Source organism: Callorhinus ursinus, unplaced genomic scaffold (genome assembly GCF_003265705.2).
Source record: "Callorhinus ursinus isolate GAN/ISIS: 27379988/994484 unplaced genomic scaffold, GSC_fseal_2.0 scaffold22, whole genome shotgun sequence".
Taxonomy (NCBI): domain Eukaryota; kingdom Metazoa; phylum Chordata; class Mammalia; order Carnivora; family Otariidae; genus Callorhinus; species Callorhinus ursinus.
In genome coordinates this window covers 27935461-27954032 of record NW_027397084.1, presented here as the reverse complement: position 1 = coordinate 27954032, position 18572 = coordinate 27935461, and the positions used below count along the sequence as shown (strand labels likewise).

At 36.1% G+C, this 18572-nt stretch overlaps 1 protein-coding gene across 1 annotated transcript in view; it reads left to right on the top strand.

The window, feature by feature from the left end:
• Positions 1-17390, top strand: part of TMEM30A (transmembrane protein 30A) — a 45018-nt gene extending 27628 nt beyond the window's left edge. The window contains exons 2-7 of the mRNA XM_025890444.2: positions 3640-3747; positions 5799-5906; positions 9273-9360; positions 10855-10998; positions 12037-12243; positions 14714-17390. Of these exons, the coding sequence (XP_025746229.1) occupies positions 3640-3747; positions 5799-5906; positions 9273-9360; positions 10855-10998; positions 12037-12243; positions 14714-14907 (849 nt within the window). The 3' untranslated portion in view covers positions 14908-17390. The remainder of the gene's footprint in view (positions 1-3639; positions 3748-5798; positions 5907-9272; positions 9361-10854; positions 10999-12036; positions 12244-14713) is intronic.
• The last annotated feature ends 1182 nt before the right edge of the window (positions 17391-18572 follow it).

Here is an 18572-nt window from a genome sequence, read left to right as displayed (position 1 = left end):
CCTGTGTTCTCCTTTAGGATTTTGATGGACTCCTGTCTCACGTTTAGGTCTTTCAACCATTTGGAGTCTATTTTTGTGTGTGGTGTAAGGAAATGGATAGGGACCCCACTCTTATGACCTCATCTAAATCTAATTACCTCCCAAGGCCCCACCTCCAAATGCTATCATATTGGAGGTTAGGGCTGCAACATATAAATTTTGGGGGGACACATTCAGTCTATGAGGAGCTTTTGCTCCTCAAATTCATGTCCTTCTTGTATGCAAAATATACTTTGATTTCATCCCAACAACCCCCTGAAGTCTCAACTCATTCCAGCGTCAACTCTAAAGTCTCATCTAAATATCAGTTAAATCAGATATGGGTGGCACTTGAGGTATGTTCATCCTGAGACAAAATGTCTTTCCAGCTGTGAACCTATTTAACCAGGTAAGTTATGTGCTTCCAAAACACAATGGGGGAACTGACAGCATAGACATTCCCATTTGAAAGGGGAGAAAATTAGAGGAAAAAAGGGGGGACAAGTTCTAAGCAAGTCTTCAAAATCTAGCAAGGTAAATACTATTAGATCTTAAGGCTCAAGTGTAATAATCCTCCTTGGTTTGATGCTCTTCTACCTTCAGGACCCACTGGGCCAGTCTTGCCCCAAGGCTCTTTCTTGGCTGCTGTCATTATCCTTAATGTCTATATCTCTTCCAGCCTCTACCCCTTACACAGTTCCAAAGCCACTTCTATCTTTGTAGGTATTTGTTACAGCAACACCCCGCTTTTTAGTCCCAAACTCTGTTTTAGCTTGGGCTGCCACAAAACAAAACCAAAAAAACAGAACAGAAAACAGACTGGGTGGCTTAAATAACAGACATTTATTTCTCATGGTTTTGGAGTCTGGGTAGTCTAAGATCAAGGTGCTGGTAGATTCAGTTCCTGGTGAGGACCCTCTTCCTCACTTGCAGATGCTGCCTTCTCACTTTGTTCTCACAGGACAGGGAGAGAGAAAGAGAGCTCTGTTCTCTGCTCATAAGGACACTAACCCCATCATGGGGGGCCCTACCTTCAGGACCTCATCTAAATCTAATTGCCTTCCAACGGTCCCACCTCCAAATATAACCACATTGAAAATTAGTGCTTCAGCACTGAATTTTGGGAGGATACATTTGGTCCCTAATATACAGATGGCAAGTAGTATATGAAAGATGGTTAACGTATATCATCAGAGAATTGTAAATTAAAACAAGATACCACTGTACACCTATTAGGATGGTGAAAATCCAAAAACCTGACAGCAGCACATGCTGGTGAGGATGTGGAACAACAGGAACTCATTCACAGCTGGTGGGAATGCAAAATAGTATAGATGGTTTGGCAGCATCTTAATAAAACTAAGCATGCTCTTACCATACAATCCAGCATTCCTACGCCTTGTAATTTACTCAAATGGGCTGAAAACTTAGGTTCACACAAAACCTGCACACGGATGTTTATAGTAGTTTTACTCATAATTGCCCAAACTTGGAAGCAATCAAAATGTCCTTTAGTAGGTGAATGGATAAATTTGTGTTGCATCCAGAAAATGGAATAATGTTCAGTGCTAAAAAGAAATGTTCTAGCATATTATTAAGTGAAAGAGCCAACCCAAATAGGCTACGTACTGTGTGATTCCAACTATACAACATTCTGGAGAAGGAACAACTGTGGAGACAGTAAAAAGATCAATGGTTGCCAGTGGTTAGGGGAGGGAGGGATGAATAGGTAGAGTACAAAGGATTTTTAAGACCATAAAATAATTGATACAGTAATGGTATATACATGTCATTATACATTTGTCAAACCCCGTGAAATGTACAACATCAAGAATGAATTTTTTTTTAAAGATTTTATTTATTTATTTGACAGAGACACAGCGAGGGAGGGAACACAAGCAACACAAGCAGGGGGAGTGGGAGAGGGAAAAGCAGGCTTCCCGAGGATCGGGGAACCCGATTCGGGGCTTGATCCCAGGACTCTGGGATCATGACCTGAGCCGAAGGCAGACGCTTAACGACTGAGCCACCCAGGTGCCTCGAGAAGGAATCTTATTTTAACCTCTGGCCTGCGGGTGCTCATGATGTGTCAAGTAGGATCATCAGTTGTAACAATCTACCGCTTTGGTGGGAGATACTGATAATTGGTAGGCTTGTATATGTATGGGGGCAGGAAGTATATGGGAACTCTACTTTCCACTCAGTTTTGCTGTGAGCCTAAAACTGCTCTAAAAAAATAAAATCTATTTTTAAAAAATTCTTATAATGGAAAAAAAGGCTCATATTAGCTATCAGGCCAGGTTTTCTGCTACCAGCTGGTGTACTGCAATTCAATTCTGATACTAACCACCCTGAAATAGCATCAGACTCCACAGCTCTAAGGGCATGGTTCCCAACCAGATTGCCACCACTTTAGACACCAGCTGCAAGTTAGGTCCCCAGGCTACCCACACTTCTGGTCAACTAGCTACAAATCCAGGGGCTTTCTAAACTGCCCCCCCCACCACACTTTCCTTCAAATGCCAGTTGCAAGTTTAGAGGTCTCCAGGCCATCTATACTTCTGACCAATTGGCTATAAATCTGGGGTTCTTGTGATCCTTCTCAGTTTCAGTAATTTGCTAGAATGAGTTAACTCAGGGAAGTGCTATACTTAGGATTACAGTTTTATTGTAAACAACATAAATTGGGACTAGCTAAATGAAGACAACATGTTAAGTTGAGGTCTGGGAGGGTCCTGAGTATAGAATCTTGTGCCCTCTCCCTATAGAATCAGGGCACATCACTCTCCTGGCACATCAATGGGTTAACCAACCAGGAAGCACCCCTGTGCTTCTGTTTCCAGAGTTTTTTTTGACATTTCATGACACAGGCATGATTGATTGAACATTGGCCTATATGATTGAACTAAATTTCCAGCCTTTCCCCTCTCCCCAGAGGTTGGGCTGGGCCAAAGTCCCTAATCACATATAGTCTTTCTGGTGACTAGCCCCTATCCTGGGCGGTCTCTAGCAGAAACTCTAGTGTGTGAATCAAGGAGCTTATAAAAAACAAATACAGTCCTGTCATTGGAGAAATTCCAAGGGTTTTAGAATCTCCCTGACAGGAAACCAGGACAAAGACAAGACAAATTCTTTATTTTACAACACCAAGTTTTTAAGAAAATGGTAGCTTTTGAGATACCTACTAGTTTTTTTTTTGTTAATTTGAAAATGTACCATGGAAAGCTGAGGTGACTGAAAAGTATTAAAGATTGGAAGATTTAAGAGCAAAACTGATTTACTGATCTCTGTATCAACTTGGTATTTTAACTATTTAGACTATATAGCTATTTAAATCTTAATGCATCATGCAGTTAGAATTTTATATCTGATTTTATGCATAAATATATTGCTCCTGGTAAAAAGGAGACAGGAATTTACTTGGAAAGATGAGCTAGTAGAATAACATAGGACCCTTTTCAGTTTTTATTACCTTAGGTTGTCAAAATAAATTACCTTGAAAACTTTTTTTCTGGGCTATACGTTGCTTCATTGGACTCATTTTTTTCTTCTAATAGCAAGTTATTTCACAGTGTATCCACTTTCTCCAAGGAAGTGCTTACTTACATGTTTCTCTTACAGATTGATTATACCGGAACAGACCCTTCTAGTCCCTGCAATAAATGTTTGTCTCCAAATGCGACACCTTGTATTTGTACCATTAACTTCACACTGGAACAGTCATTTGAGGTCTGTATTCCCAATGTGTTAGAAAAGCCCTGCTTTTAAAAATATTGATATTTTATTAAAATTTTTTTACCACATTTCATTTTTGTAGAGAAGTCCATATCTTTTTGAGGAAGATTGTTTTGTTTGACTATTGCATTATGCTGTCTGGTAATTAAATACATGTATCTATTTAAATAGTTTAGTACTTTATAAACTAAATTTAAAACTTTATCTTTTCACTGGAAAATTTTATTACTGTACAAATCAATGTATCATTTATATCAAATAAGTTTGCTTACTTTTAATACTAAAGTAAGTTCACTTTGGAAATTTACTAAGTCATTCATTATTTAATTGTATTATTTTTCTGTTAGATATGAATTAATCATAAATGCAAACACGTAGTGGAAACTTACTGATCTTTTATGTCTTGATAAGCAATTAGAACACTACTCTGTGTGTGTGTGTGTGTAGTTGTGTATCTTTTGCATTCATAACTGTTACTGGAAATTGAGCAGATGCTGAAGTACATAAAGATTCAGAATAGACATGACAAGACCAGTTTGTGCTTTCCTTTACCTAAAAATTGAGCTTAAAAATTGTTTTATTCTTCAGGAAGCAAAACTACTGTAATACTTGTCAACTTTTTAGATTTTTCTACACTTAAAATTTTCTTAAAGGCCTGGTAGACTTCTGTAGTCCCCAGTAGGTAGTTGCCATCTAGTGGTTGTAGATGCTCTTGCCCTGAAATAAAGGATAATAACACTCTTAAAAAACGTGAAAATAAATTTGGGAGAAGACAGGAATTTACTTTGTTTCAGCAGAAATAACATATAAGTTAAAAACATTAAAAATTCAGATTTTTTCACTGTGATGAAGAAAACTGTAAAGATGGATGCATTAAGTTCTGCTTTTGTCTGAACAGGCCGAATTGAGATAAAACAGACTTGTAATGATAAGAAAGCTTCAGTGGTTTCCTTCCCCATCCAAAAACATCTATTTCAGAACTTCTGTTTCTGAAAAGCCCATTCGTTTATGGGCTTTGTGTTCCTTCACAAGTCCAAACTTTGCACTGGACTAACAGCCTTTTCAAAGTTATTTTGTCTCAGTATTCATTGAAAGGATTTCTTTTTCAGTTTATCGGTTGAATTTACTGTACTGGTTCTTAATTGAGATGATCTTTTTTAAGCATATTCTTTGTTTCTGTGATATTTTTGATAACCAAAAATAGTTTTTATATAAACATTTTTTTATATGGAATGGGAAAGTTTGCATAATTTGACCTTTGAAAATCAAACTTTAAATAAGTAATTCTGTATGTGAAAATAGCAAATCAAATAAAGCCTACTTAAAATTTTTTTTTTCTTAATTGAGCTATTTTTGATTATAGACTATAGAGGTAGCAACCAGAAAGGAGAAAATAGCTTAATGTTTTCGGTACCTCTTAAAACCCTAAGTCATTCAAGATGGTTTTGCGGTGCCTTGTAAATAATTGTAGTGTATGTAGGTCACCCTTCTTTCCCAAGTCATTCCATATTGGCTCCTCCAACTATATTGAAGTATTTTTCTTGGTTGTTATGTATTGATTCATTATCTTAGATACTTTACTAATTATTAATTTATTAATTACTAATATATAGTATCTTGTTGAGAAATGTATTATGTCTCAGTTCAAGTTCAGAATTTACTTGGGCAATAAATGAAAGATTGACCATTATCCCTTTGAAAAGTTGGGTGGAGACCAATCTGAATTGGAGAAAATTTGAAGTTGAAAATAGGATAGGCTAATAGATACCTTGGGGGCTTTTTTTTCATGCAAATAGTACTTCTTTGAAGTCTTTAAGGATATTTCAAAGTTTATTCTTGAATTTTTGTAACTACCTTCTTTAACCTTATTTATAATTTGTAGTGTTTTAGGTTGTTAAGAATTGGTGGGATTCACTCCAGGACTTGTTTTTAGTTATCACAAATTCTAAATTAGTAAAGTCCAAATGACATAGCTTTTATGTATGCATGAAACAAGTTTATACACAGTAGTTTCATATGAAAATTTTTCCCTTCTCTTTCTCTAGGGCAATGTGTTTATGTATTATGGACTGTCTAATTTCTATCAAAACCATCGTCGTTATGTGAAATCTCGAGATGATAGTCAGCTAAATGGAGATTCTAGTGCTTTACTTGTAAGTAAAATGATGGGAATATGAAAATATGGTAGATATAAATAAGAATATGTGCTAATAGCTTAGTTAGAAATGTTAAATTTAATAATGTTAGGAGAAAATTAAAGTGTTACTTGTTATTTGTAGTTTGTTTAGTGAGGGGTTTTATTTTTTTATTGTTTTTTAAAGATTTTATTTTTTTATTTGACAGAGCAAGAGAGCACAAGCAGGGGAAGCAGCAGAGGGAGAGGGAGAAGCAGGCTCCCTTCTTTTTTTTTTTTCTTCAAGATTTTATTTATTTGAGAGAGAGAGCTCGAGAGATTGAGCCAAGAGAGCACAAGCTGAGGGAGAAGGAGAAGCAGGCTCCCCGCTGAGCAGGGAGCCTGATGTGGGGCTTGATCCCAGGGCCCCGGGATCATGGCCTGAGCCGAAGGCAGATGCTTAACTGACTGAGCCACCCAGGTGCCCCAAAACAAGCTTCCCTTCTGATGCCCAGCCTGGTTTGGGTTAGAGGATCTTAGTTCCCTGACTATTGTTCAACTTTTCATAGTAATGGTTGGTGCCCAAGTATTTTATGTTATTGCTGCCAATGCAGCAAACCTTCAAGAGTTCCAGAGCTACTTAGGATTTCTAGAAACAGTGAATCTTTTAGAATGCAATTTAGGACTATATTGTGACCAGAATGCTCCTGGTAAGCATGTATCTGCTCTAGGTTATCTTTACTGGTTTTATTGCTAGTTCCTAATATTTGGGATCTCAAGAAATAACAAGTCTATTTAAAGATTCTGGTCAGGTCTGCAATATTTTGCAATACCATGTGAAGTTTTAGGACTCAAATCCAGAGAAGGTGATGTTCTGTGAGACACACCAAGTTCTTAGATCTTTCTGAATTTGTTGAGTGGGATTATAGATTGGGCGGGCTTAGAGTTGTTCTACAATTCTTTTATTCAGATACACCCTCTCTTTGCTAAGAGCAAAAGAAGCTGAGAGTGAGTCTTTTCCTACACCTTGCAAGCAAAAAGCTTTTAGCCTAGACTAGAAATTGATGAATTTGTTTCTGTAAAGCCCAGACAGTAAATATCTTTGGTTTTGCAGGTCATATGGTCTCTGACACAGCTACTCCTCTCTGCCATTGTAGAATGAAAGTAACCCGTAGACAATACTTATCATGAATGGGTGTACTGTTCCAATAAAATTTTATTTATAAAAACAGGTGGTGGGCTGGATTTGGCCTGTAGTCTGTTATTTATTGGTTCCTGAGCTAGACCAAAATACACGATTTTAAGACCAGGTGGCTTTCAAAAATTTTAAAGATTTTAAAAATGGACAGATTGAAGTCTAAGTTAACTTAAAACATTGTGTGTAAGGTCTTTCACAATCTGCTATCAACCTACCACTCCATTCTACTTCATTGTTTCCAACTCTTATCTTTAATGTACCTTTGGCTTGGCTGCTTTGGATGATGTATGCTTCTCCCTAACCATTTCTGGGACCAAGTAGTCTGCCCTCTTGGCATTCACATTTTATTTGCCGAGGATGCTGGTTTAAGTCTTGCCCTGGAGGTCCTCTCACCTGGAGGCCTACTATCGTCTATAGTGTCCTTGGATACAAAATAACTTCTCTACATATTTAGTTCATTCATACCCTATCCCAAGTCACTTCTCACCTAGCTTAACAAACTCTCCCCACATCTTGCATTCCCAACTCTCTCCACATTATCTGCCCTGGCCCTACTCTCAGGCCATTTTCTTCATAGTTGCTATAGTGATCTTTTATTTTATTTTAATTTAATTTAATTTAATTTATTTATTTGAGAGACAGTGAGTGAGCAAGAGAGAGTACAAGCTGGAGGAGGGGCAGAACTGGAGAGGGAGAAGCAGGCTCCCAGCTGAGCAGAGAGTCCAGTGCGGGGCTCGGTCCCAGGACCCAATCCCAGGACCCTGGGGTCATGACCTGAGCCAAAGGCAAGATCCTCAACCAACTGAGCCACCCAGGTGCCCCTATAGTGATCTTTTAAAAAATGTAAATACCACTTAAATAATCTTTCAATGGTCTCCTAGCATTTGAAGTAAAATCTCAGGATGATCTGAACTATGCATAATTCTCCAGTGTTATCATATATCATTCTGCTTGTTCCCATACTCTAATTACATTCTCATTTTACCTTCTCATAAATAACAAGTTCTTTCTCAGTGGCATGTATTCTCTCTGCTTAAAACCCTCTTCTGCCTGCTTGTCACCTATTCTTTTTTAGGTCTTAACTTATGTGATACTACCTCCAGAACAAAGTTTTCCTTATCATAGATTCTCAAGTAATTTATTTTGCCATCCCCCATTAATTATTTGGCATACCACTTTCATACACTTACTGCAATTTGCAATTATATATTTACTTATTTGTCTTCTGTTTTCCCGATTATGCTGTAAGCTCATGAGGGCAAGGAGCATTTTAATCACCATATACCAAGCACCTTGCCAGTGCTTAGCACATGGAAGGCATTTAATAAATACATGTTGGATGAATATAGACACCTTCATACTGGGTCTTATTTCATATAATGGTTGTATATGGATCTCTTTCCTCTATTATACTGTGAGCTGCTTAAAAGCAGGGACTTATTTATTTTTTCTGTGTCTAGCACCTTGCAGGATACATGGTTTATTAGGTACTCAATAAATGGCTTTCCTAAACCAGTTACTGAAAAGTATCTAGCATTGCTTAGTTCAGGGATCTCTGGTGCATAGGTAATAAATAATATTTTCCTTTCTTGTAAAACTTCCTGAAGAATCCAGTGGCTAGAATATATTTGCCCTACTGAGAGTTTATTTATATTTAAAACCTCACCCTCCCTCCTCTTTTCCTTTGACACGGAACCATGGGATTAACCCAGAATTACACAATTTGAGATTATCTAGTTGAACATGTTCATTTTCTAAGTGAAGCCCAGGTAAATTAAGGGACTTGCCCAAAGTTACATAGTACATAGGTGGAACTAGAGCCTCCAGTCTACTTTCAGTTGAAGATTCCTTTTATTATGTCACAACTGGATTGACAATAGACTGCTTCTTAATTTTTCTTGAGCAGAAAACTCTTCGTGATATGATTTTTGTGTTGATACGAAAATTATTAAAAAGTCAATTTGATATATGCCTATATGACAAAATATTTGCAAGGAAGGGTTACATAAAAAGCTAATATGGTGACGTTAGGAAATAATTTGAGTATTTAAATGTGGTGTTCTAGTCTTTACAATACAGACTTATTCTGTATGCACTGCAAGTGAGACACATACAGGGATTGAATTTTTAATCAGTAATTATGGCTAGCTCATAGTTCTCCCAAGGGCCTGTGGATAATTTTTCTCTTCTTTTCCTTCTAAACATTAGAATCCCAGTAAGGAATGTGAGCCTTATCGAAGAAATGAAGACAAACCAATTGCTCCTTGTGGAGCTATTGCCAACAGCATGTTTAATGGTATGATATAGATATAAACAAAGATACAGATTATAAACATAAATTGGAAAATTTGTGTAATTTATTGATATTAATTTGATAGTCTGATAAACATGAATGAAGTTGAGAAATTGAGCAGCTTTATTTATTTATTTATTTATTTATTTTTATTTTTTTTTTTAAAGATTTTATTTATTTAATTGACAGAGAAAGAGAGAGACAGAGAGGGGGAACACAAGCGGGGGAGTGGGAGAGGGAGAAGCAGGCTTCCCGCCGAGCAGGGAGCCCGATGCGGGGCTCGATCCCAGGACCCTGGGATCATGACCTGAGCTGAAGGCAGTTGTTTAACCAACTGAGCCACCCAGGCGCCCCTATTTATTTTATTTTTAAAGATTTATTTATTTGAGAGAGAGTGTGCGCAAGTACGTGTGCATATGCAAGTGGGGGGAGGGGCAGAGGGAGAGAATCTTCAGCCCGACTCCATGCTTGGCGCAGAGCCCGACTCCACACGGGGCTCCATCTCACGACCCGTGAGATCATGACCTGAGGCAAAACCAGGAGTCGGATGCTTACCTGACTGAGCCACTCAGGTGCCCCGAGCAACTTTAAAATAAATATATCAGTTAGTTATTTAATGGGATGTTATAATGTTTTGTGACGTTTTTTTGAGAAGTCTTATATTTTAAGAATGAATCTCTCTGGGAAGAAGCAGAGACATTCTGCTAGCCTTCATATTTCATATATGATAAAATAAAAGCCAGGCTGCCTTTTCCACCAACTCTGAATGTTTATACCAATACTAAGAAGGTATAGTTGATCATTTAAAGCGGCACTGTCTGATATTCATAAAATGTAAATCATCAGTGTGAGACATGTATGTATGTTAACATTTTCTAATAGTCACATTAAAAACAAAAGCAAGTGAAATTAATTTTAAATAATATATTTTATTGAACCCAAATACTACCTTTTTACCTATAAATGATATTTGGTATATAAAATTTATGAATAGGATATTTTGTGTCCTATTTTTTTGTATTGAGTTTTTTATTTCTGAAATATATACTTACAAAATATATTCATTTAGACCAGCCATAATTTCAGTGGCTCTGTAGCCATGTAGCTAGTGGCTACCATATTGGATAGTACAGATAGAGAAATGCATAAGCCAGAAACTATTTAGGAATGTGGTTTTTAAAGGAAAGGAGGAGAAGCAGATTTACCCTGCAAATTATTTTATTTGGGTTAATATTAAAACATTTGACCTTACTACATGTCAGTTAGCCATGTAGGAGAAGTGATCTCTAACTGTATTGAGGAAAGAAAAGTCCATCTAGGATTATAAAGTTACCATAGATAATTCACATATAAGTAAATCGAGCAAATGTACATTATATGCCTGCCTACTGTGTTACAGACACTTTTGGGAGCAGATACAAGATCCTTATTTCTCATAGAGTACAGTAGGTGCTATGGATTTTCAGTATTTTGCAGTATCTTCTTTTTTCTATTTAGATACATTAGAATTGTTTCTTGTTGGCAATGAATCTTATCCTACACCTATTCCTTTGAAAAAGAAAGGTATTGCTTGGTGGACAGATAAAAATGTGAAATTCCGGAATCCCCCTGGAGGAGAAAATCTAAAAGAACGATTCAAAGGTAAAATTTACTAATATTTCTTTAAAATGTGATATAAGCTAGGAGTTTTAATGAGGTACCTAAAATTTTCAATCTTTAGAATCTTAAAAATGTTTATGCTTTTTTAAAAAACAACTTTTCTTAACTTCATACTGATTTAGGTAAAATATGTTGTATGTTCTAACGTACTGAAATTCTAAAGGAAATGTATATGTACTTCTAATCTTGAATTTTTCTAGTATTTTCTTATAGGCATTTCAACCATTGTCTTTTTTTTTTTTAAGATTTTATTTATTTATTTGACAGAGAGATAGAAAGAGAGCATAAGCAGGCAGAATGGCAAACAAAGGAAGAGGGAGAAGCAGGCTCTCCGCGGAGCAGGGAGCCCGATGTGGGGCTCGATCCTAGGACCCTGGGATCATGACCTGAGCTGAAGCCAGCCGCTTAACTGACTGAGCCACCCAGGTGCCCTTCAGCCATTATCTTTTAAAACTGCAGGCAAGGGACGCCTGGGTGGCTCAGTCGGTTAAGCAGCTGCCTTCGGCCTGGGTCATGATCCCGGGGTCCTGGGATCGAGTCCCACATTGGGCTCCTTGCTCAGCAGGGTGTTTGCTTCTCCCTCTCTCTCCCTCTGCTTGTGCTCTCTCTGTCAAATAAATAAAATCTTAAAAAAAAAATAAATTAAATAAATAAAACTGCAGGCAAATTTCTTTTAAACAGACCCAATTTTTTATTATAGTTATTAATTAATATTTATTTTTGATTCTGTGCCTCAGTTTCACAGTGCTGCTTTTTGGTATATACTCAAGGGCATACTTTTAGTATTTTTCTAATGGAGATAGTCTTCAAATAGTTATTTGTTGTTACATGAGGAATTGGTTTGTCTCTAAATTTTAAGACTTTATTAGAATATATTAGAATATATTTATACCTTTGAAAATACGAAAAATACTCAGATTATGTATTGTATATTTTTGTTTTATTTGAGTGAATTTTCAGTGAAACTCTTAATAGAATTGAATGTTTTGTTCCCTCCCCTCACTCCCCTTTTTTTTTAAGGTACAACAAAGCCAGTAAACTGGGTTAAACCAGTGTACATGCTGGATTCTGAACCAGATAATAATGGGTTCATAAATGAGGATTTTATTGTTTGGATGCGTACTGCAGCATTACCTACTTTTCGTAAGTTGTATCGTCTTATAGAGCGGAAAAGTGATTTACATCCAACATTACCAGCTGGACGATACTATTTGAATATCACGTACAGTATCCTTTTTTGGCCATGTGCACAGATTCATAGAATTTGAAAGGAGTGTAGTTCAGCCTTATCTCAGTTATGTGAGGTGATAACTCTGTTTTAGTTTTGATCTCTGCATTTTTATAAGAGTATGTGTGTATATATGAGAAAGTATCTTTTCATTTTTATCTTCCAGAAGTCTTAAATTTTGATATACTTTGTACTAGAATTCAAGCATATTATTTGGTAACATTATTTAAGGTGCTGGTTTTCAGTTTATTATTAAGCTAAATATTTCTACAATGGAGATTGTAATTGAGCTTAATTCAAAGGCCAGTGAGCATAACTGATGCTAAATAAGCATTGGTGGTAGTGGGCTGTTTTAATATATATTTTTAGATATTAAAAATCAGTGGATGTTAGTTATTATCAACATAATTGTTTATAACTATTGTTCCGTTCATAGTACCAAAACATTTTTATCATTAGCTGTATTATTCCACATTAATAATTCAGGTGTACTTTTCAGTGCTTATTAATATCATTTATTTCATTCTAATTATGTGTTAACATTGTACTAAGTACTGTCTGTGCATTGTTTTATTTAATTGAAGCATTATGAGATGGGTATCATCTCCATGTCATAGATAAGAATACAGGAACATAGAGCATTTAAGTAACTTACCCAAGGTTGTACAGGTAATAAGTAGAAGAGTTGGGGTTCATAGTCAAGCTGTCGACTCCAAAGGCCATGACTTTACTGTCAGCCACGAAACTACTACAGGCTGTATCCCTAGCTACTTTACTCAAGTAGTCAGACCAAGCCACATTGGCCTGGATACAGTCTTTCTTAGCTGGAAATATTGGACACTACCTTTTATTCTAAACACAGTCCTTATATTTTTTAATCTGTAGCCCACTGCTTACATATATCATGAATGAAAAGTTTCTCAAATTTTAGCATTTGAATGTTTGCTAATGATCTTTGCATTTTTGAGTTTTCATAACCCAAATTAGCCATAAGTGTATAGTTTCAGTTTTATAATGCATTAGCAAATGGTTAAATTAATAGACCTAATTTCAAAAGAAATGTCTTTTTGGATCTTTAGTCTCTTGATTTTGCACCCGAGTATGCAACTGAATAAGACCTGATGGTGACAGGCTAAAAGTAGCCAAGTTTTGGAAACTAGGCCCGCATGGGAGCAGTTTTACACAGACAGATCCACTTGAAGTCCTGATAGAACACTATCCTGAGGCTATTGCCAAAGTAGAAGGCAACTCTATCACAGTTAGCATCCAGAAGATCTAGTAAGGTCTAAGGGCATATACAATCCTGTAGAGTATAATAAAGGGAAGTCTTTGGAGTACTCAGTACTTTGTCTTAGTTAACAGACTATTTGCATCCCAGGCACTGAGAAGAGAACTGTCAGGAGGAATGTAGGCTCTCAAAGATTGATGAGACTGGAATTTTGGTCTGCAAAGCATCAAGGGTAATTACAAAAATTACATATAAGGTGGGAACCTAGATATTAGAATTAAGACAGAAGCCCATTTTGGGGGGTTGGGATACAGAGAGAGGCTAGATGGGTGATTTGATACTTTGTCCCCCAGAGTGTTTTATTAGTTAGAACTCTTATTATAGTCATTCCTGCTTCAGGTTAGGAATGATTTAAGAAACTGGCAGGGCCTGCTGTTTGGAGTAATAGGGTTCATCTGTGGGAATGGAAAATTGCAGAAGCTAGAGAAACAGATGGGGCCTAAACTTGATTCAGAAGATGCTTCTGAAAAGGTTGTAAACCTTTCATGTAGGGATTTAGTTCTGTCTTCTCTGCCCTAATTCTCACCAAAATCTCAGAATTGGTCCATGTAGATAGTTTATCCAGTATACTGGTGTCCCATTTCTTTAATCTCTTTAACAGTCCACCCTTCACTTCTACTCTGTTTCAGCCATCAGCTCTGTGTCACACCATGAGTTTTGTCATTGCTCCAATTCAGCAAGTTAAAACTTCAGTATCATACTCTTTGACCTCGTGCTCAGAGTCCTCTCATATTCTCATAATTACTCTCTTGTTCATGCTCTTTGAGCTCACAGAGACCTCGAGTCTCTCCATTCTTCCTTTTTCTTCTGGTATGTCAATCTCCTCTTCCTTTATGGGTTTTATTGCTGTTCACCTGAAATACTTGTTTCACATTACATTTCTTTCTGGCCTTTTGCCCCTACTGTGTAATGAGAATAAAAGTACCTGAGAAACCATATAACCGTTAATTTGAATTTGGTTGTTTTTACTTGTAAACTATATGGTTTTTACTACTAATGTTTAACTTGCTAAATCAGTGCTTCAGGGTAATAATTATATAGTTATTTTGTGATTCAGAAAACGTAAGATGCCTGTTATTATAGAATTATACCAGTGGATTACAAGCAATTAAATGCCAGATTTTTAAGTTGTATTTTAAAAATCGACTAGACATGGAAAAGTCTTCCTATACACTCTTCAGATTACCCTGTACATTCTTTTGATGGACGAAAACGGATGATCTTGAGCACTATTTCATGGATGGGAGGAAAAAACCCATTTTTGGGGATTGCTTACATCGCTATTGGATCCATCTCCTTTCTTCTGGGAGTTGTACTGCTAGTAATTAATCATAAATATAGAAACAGTAGTAATACTGCTGACATTACCATTTAATTTTATATTCTGAAAACAAATTTACTGCATGTGCATCAAGGCCAGTCCTATTCAACCTAGCTTTCGAATGCCAATGTCTGGTTAGTATGTCATTTTTGAAGTTGGCACATAACTTTTTTTTAAAAAAAAAGCAGTTTTTGTCCTTTGCTTCTTTATGGATGTCTTATGGAAATATATGACGGGTATGAAACAAATTATATTGATCATATCAACACTGTAACTGCTGAAATGGCATTCTACTGTTTGCTTTTTGTTGGGTCAGGCCATAGGATGCATAGAGCCTCTTTCCTGTGAAATGCATCTACTGCTTAAATGTTTATGCTGTGTTGATAATATTATATTGACATGATGCTGTATACGTGTGCCTGTTGTGAAGAAAGGGATTACAAGATGTATGAACATAATGACTTGCTAACCTTGCAGGATTCAGAGTTACAAAACGATGAAGAAAGACCAAATTAAATAAAACACTTCATCATTTTCATGTGTCGTGTGTAAAGACTTAAAGTACCATCTTTGTTGAGGTGGTTCATGTATTCAATTTATCCAGTACAGTTCTTTGTCAGGTTTAGCTTTGATTTCAAAGGACAAGGACATGCTTATCCTTGTTTAGTGTAGGAATTAATGGTCATGTCTGAAGAGGTGAGGTGGGTCTCAGGTGGGAGAATTTAAAATTCCTTTTTCCATTTGGTTAAGATGTTGCAGTCAGGAACCCCAACTCACTTGATATGTTTTTACATGTGATCATTTCCCTTGAAGCTTATACTTCGTAAGAGATACAAGAATATAGGTGAGATGGGAAAACTTGGCAGTCATCTTCTGCCTCAACTATAAACGAGATGTAAATGTTCAAAGGAGACTGTTTTCATTCTTGTGGTATTTAACATTCAGAAATTTGCTTCAGCATTGGAAATACCTCAAGCTGTTTTTATTTTGCAGGTAAGTTTTGATTTAAGTACTAGTGTTATATTGCGGAAATTTTAGAAAACAGTAACCTTCATTTCTTCTATATTCATTCAATTTTTGTATGTAGGTCAAATGTGGATGTGTATGCACATTCTCTTTACTTAAGGTACCAATTATTTTGGTTGGTTTTTCCTAAAACATACTTTAAAAATAAATTCTTTAAATTTCCTAATTAAATTCTGGAGATTTTACAGTATGCACATGATAAATTATAATATATATATGGTTGAATTTATTTTATTTTCTATTAACTGGAATTATTTTAATATTCCTTATTGAATAAATGCTGTAATTTGTTTGCTATGTAACTTACTCTTGAATGTAAACTTATTTTTTCACATGCATGAAAATGTATGTCTTAATCAGAGATGGCTTAATTGCATTGAAATTGCCTTTTTTTTTTTAACTAAAATAACTCATATGTTTGTATAGAAGAATAGCTGTTTATTCAGAGTTTGTAATGACTTCCTTCAGTTATATTTTAAAGCAAAAGGTCTGAGTAATGTATCAGTTTTGATTAATATATGTTTTTTAAAAAAACCAAAAATAATGTAATGGTTAACAGAAATGTGCCACACTTCATAAGTTTTGTATAACATGAAATTCAGTTAAAAGAACTTGTAGTTTATAATGACTCTTAACTGGTAGAATATTATTTGCATGAGGTACTTACTCTATGATTATCCTGAAGTTTCTGAGTGCATAGGGTATTCTTTGTCTAAAAATATCCTTTGTTTTGTCAGTCCTTTGGAATATCGTTATTGATTCTGATAATTGCCCCTCTTGCACATGGCAGTTTATTTTCTGGGATACGTCATTGGGGGAAAAGGTTTTTGCCAGTCTTTCCAGGTTGAGTTTATGTTGTTTAAGGAGGACTGCCATCCTGCATCTCTTTTTCTGATTAGGCGACCAAAGGTGCCACTAAAGAAAAATTGAAGACCTTTCCAACACTTTCTCATCTGTGGTGAAGACAGAATCTTAAAATATATTTGGAGTTTTATCTATTTCACAAGTTCATTGATGGCCTAATTCCCTTCCGGTCTCCTGCCATTTGAGCTCTGAGGGATTCCTGTTACTAATTATGAAGAATGTGGAACATTCAGATGGCCTATGTGAAGCATGGTGGGGGGAGGAAAACATTTCTTTCTTATGGGTTTTATGCTCATCTTTTGGAAATATTGATGTCATATTCAACTTTCAGAGAATCATATTGCATTTAGGTTAAGTAGAAGGCATTGAAGAATACATTGACTTACAGGAAGTATTTTGATATATGAAGTTTCCCAATTGAAGGAATTATTTAATAAGTAAAAGCTAAGAAATTTCATCAAAATCATAAGGCAGTTAAAAATAAAATGGGAAAAATAACTGTACTACCTAATGGGGAATTATTCAAGAGGAGAGTCAAGTGAATATTTTTGTTTATTAGTTAGTAACAGTTTATTTGTAACCTTGATTATATTTAAAGATAATGTTCTGCTAGTATGTTCTGTATTAATAAAAATGAACAAAATTAATTTTGCTATGTTCAAGTGTCTTGCTAAAATAATAATGCCCCAGTGTTTTTGCTAATGTTGAACACTAAATTTTAGCTCAAGGTCAGTAAGTCCCAAATTTTAACATTTCCATGTCTAGATGTGATTGCCAATATGTGTATGTGTTAATCATGGAAATCACATGATTTCCATGTCTAGATTTGATTGCCAATATGTGTATGTGTTAATCACTTTGACATTAACTGCAAGATTTGTCTGTATTACTGGGAAACATCTCTTACCAGGAGGTGGTCAGATTGTCACCTGAATTATAGGCTGATGGGCTAAATTTGGTATTAGATCAAGGAGATGTCTGGTAAACAGAAAAGGAAGAACTGGTAGAGAAGCAAGGATAATGAAAATAATGAGGAGGGCAGGGCATACAGGAAATGAAAAGCCAGACCAGGAAAGAGGAACCGCTGACTATAGAGTTAATCAGTGCTGGTGAGCCTGCTCACCTCCTATCTTCATGGAAACACTGCCTTAGAATTATTGTATGGTCCTTTGTTGGTTAAGATGAAAAGTTTTGTTCTTTGTGAACACGGTTATTTTGAAGGGAAGGTGGAGGGAGTAAGGAAGTGCTGTTCCAAGAAGACATTTGATGCATAAATGTTGTAGAGTTTGGATGATCTAGTCAAGTGTTTTAGAGCTTTTTTTTTCTTTAGTCCATGCCCCATTTAATAAATATAAATCATATTTCCTCTATGTCATTTGAAATTTCAAAATAAATATTTCTAAAATCAAATCAGACCATGGTGACCTTATTTGATTTTATCTATTTGTAAATATATAAATTTACATCTTATCAAAGTAACGAGTATACACACTTAAAAAAAAATCTCCCTGTCCCAACTTTATTTTTTTTTTAAGATTTTATTTATCCATGGGGCGCCTGGGTGGCTCAGTTGGTTAAGCAACTGCCTCCAGCTCCGGTCACGGTCCCAGGGTCCTGAGATCGAGCCCCGCATCGGGCTCCCTGCTCGGCGGGAAGCCTGCTTCTCCCTCTCCCACTCCCCCCGCTTGTGTTCCCTCTCTCTCTGTCTCTCTCTGTCAATTAAATAAATAAAAAATCTAAAAAAAAAAAAAAGATTTTATTTATCCATTTGTCAGAGAGAGTGAGCGAGAGCGCGAGCACACAAGTAGATGGAGTGGCAGGCAGAGGAA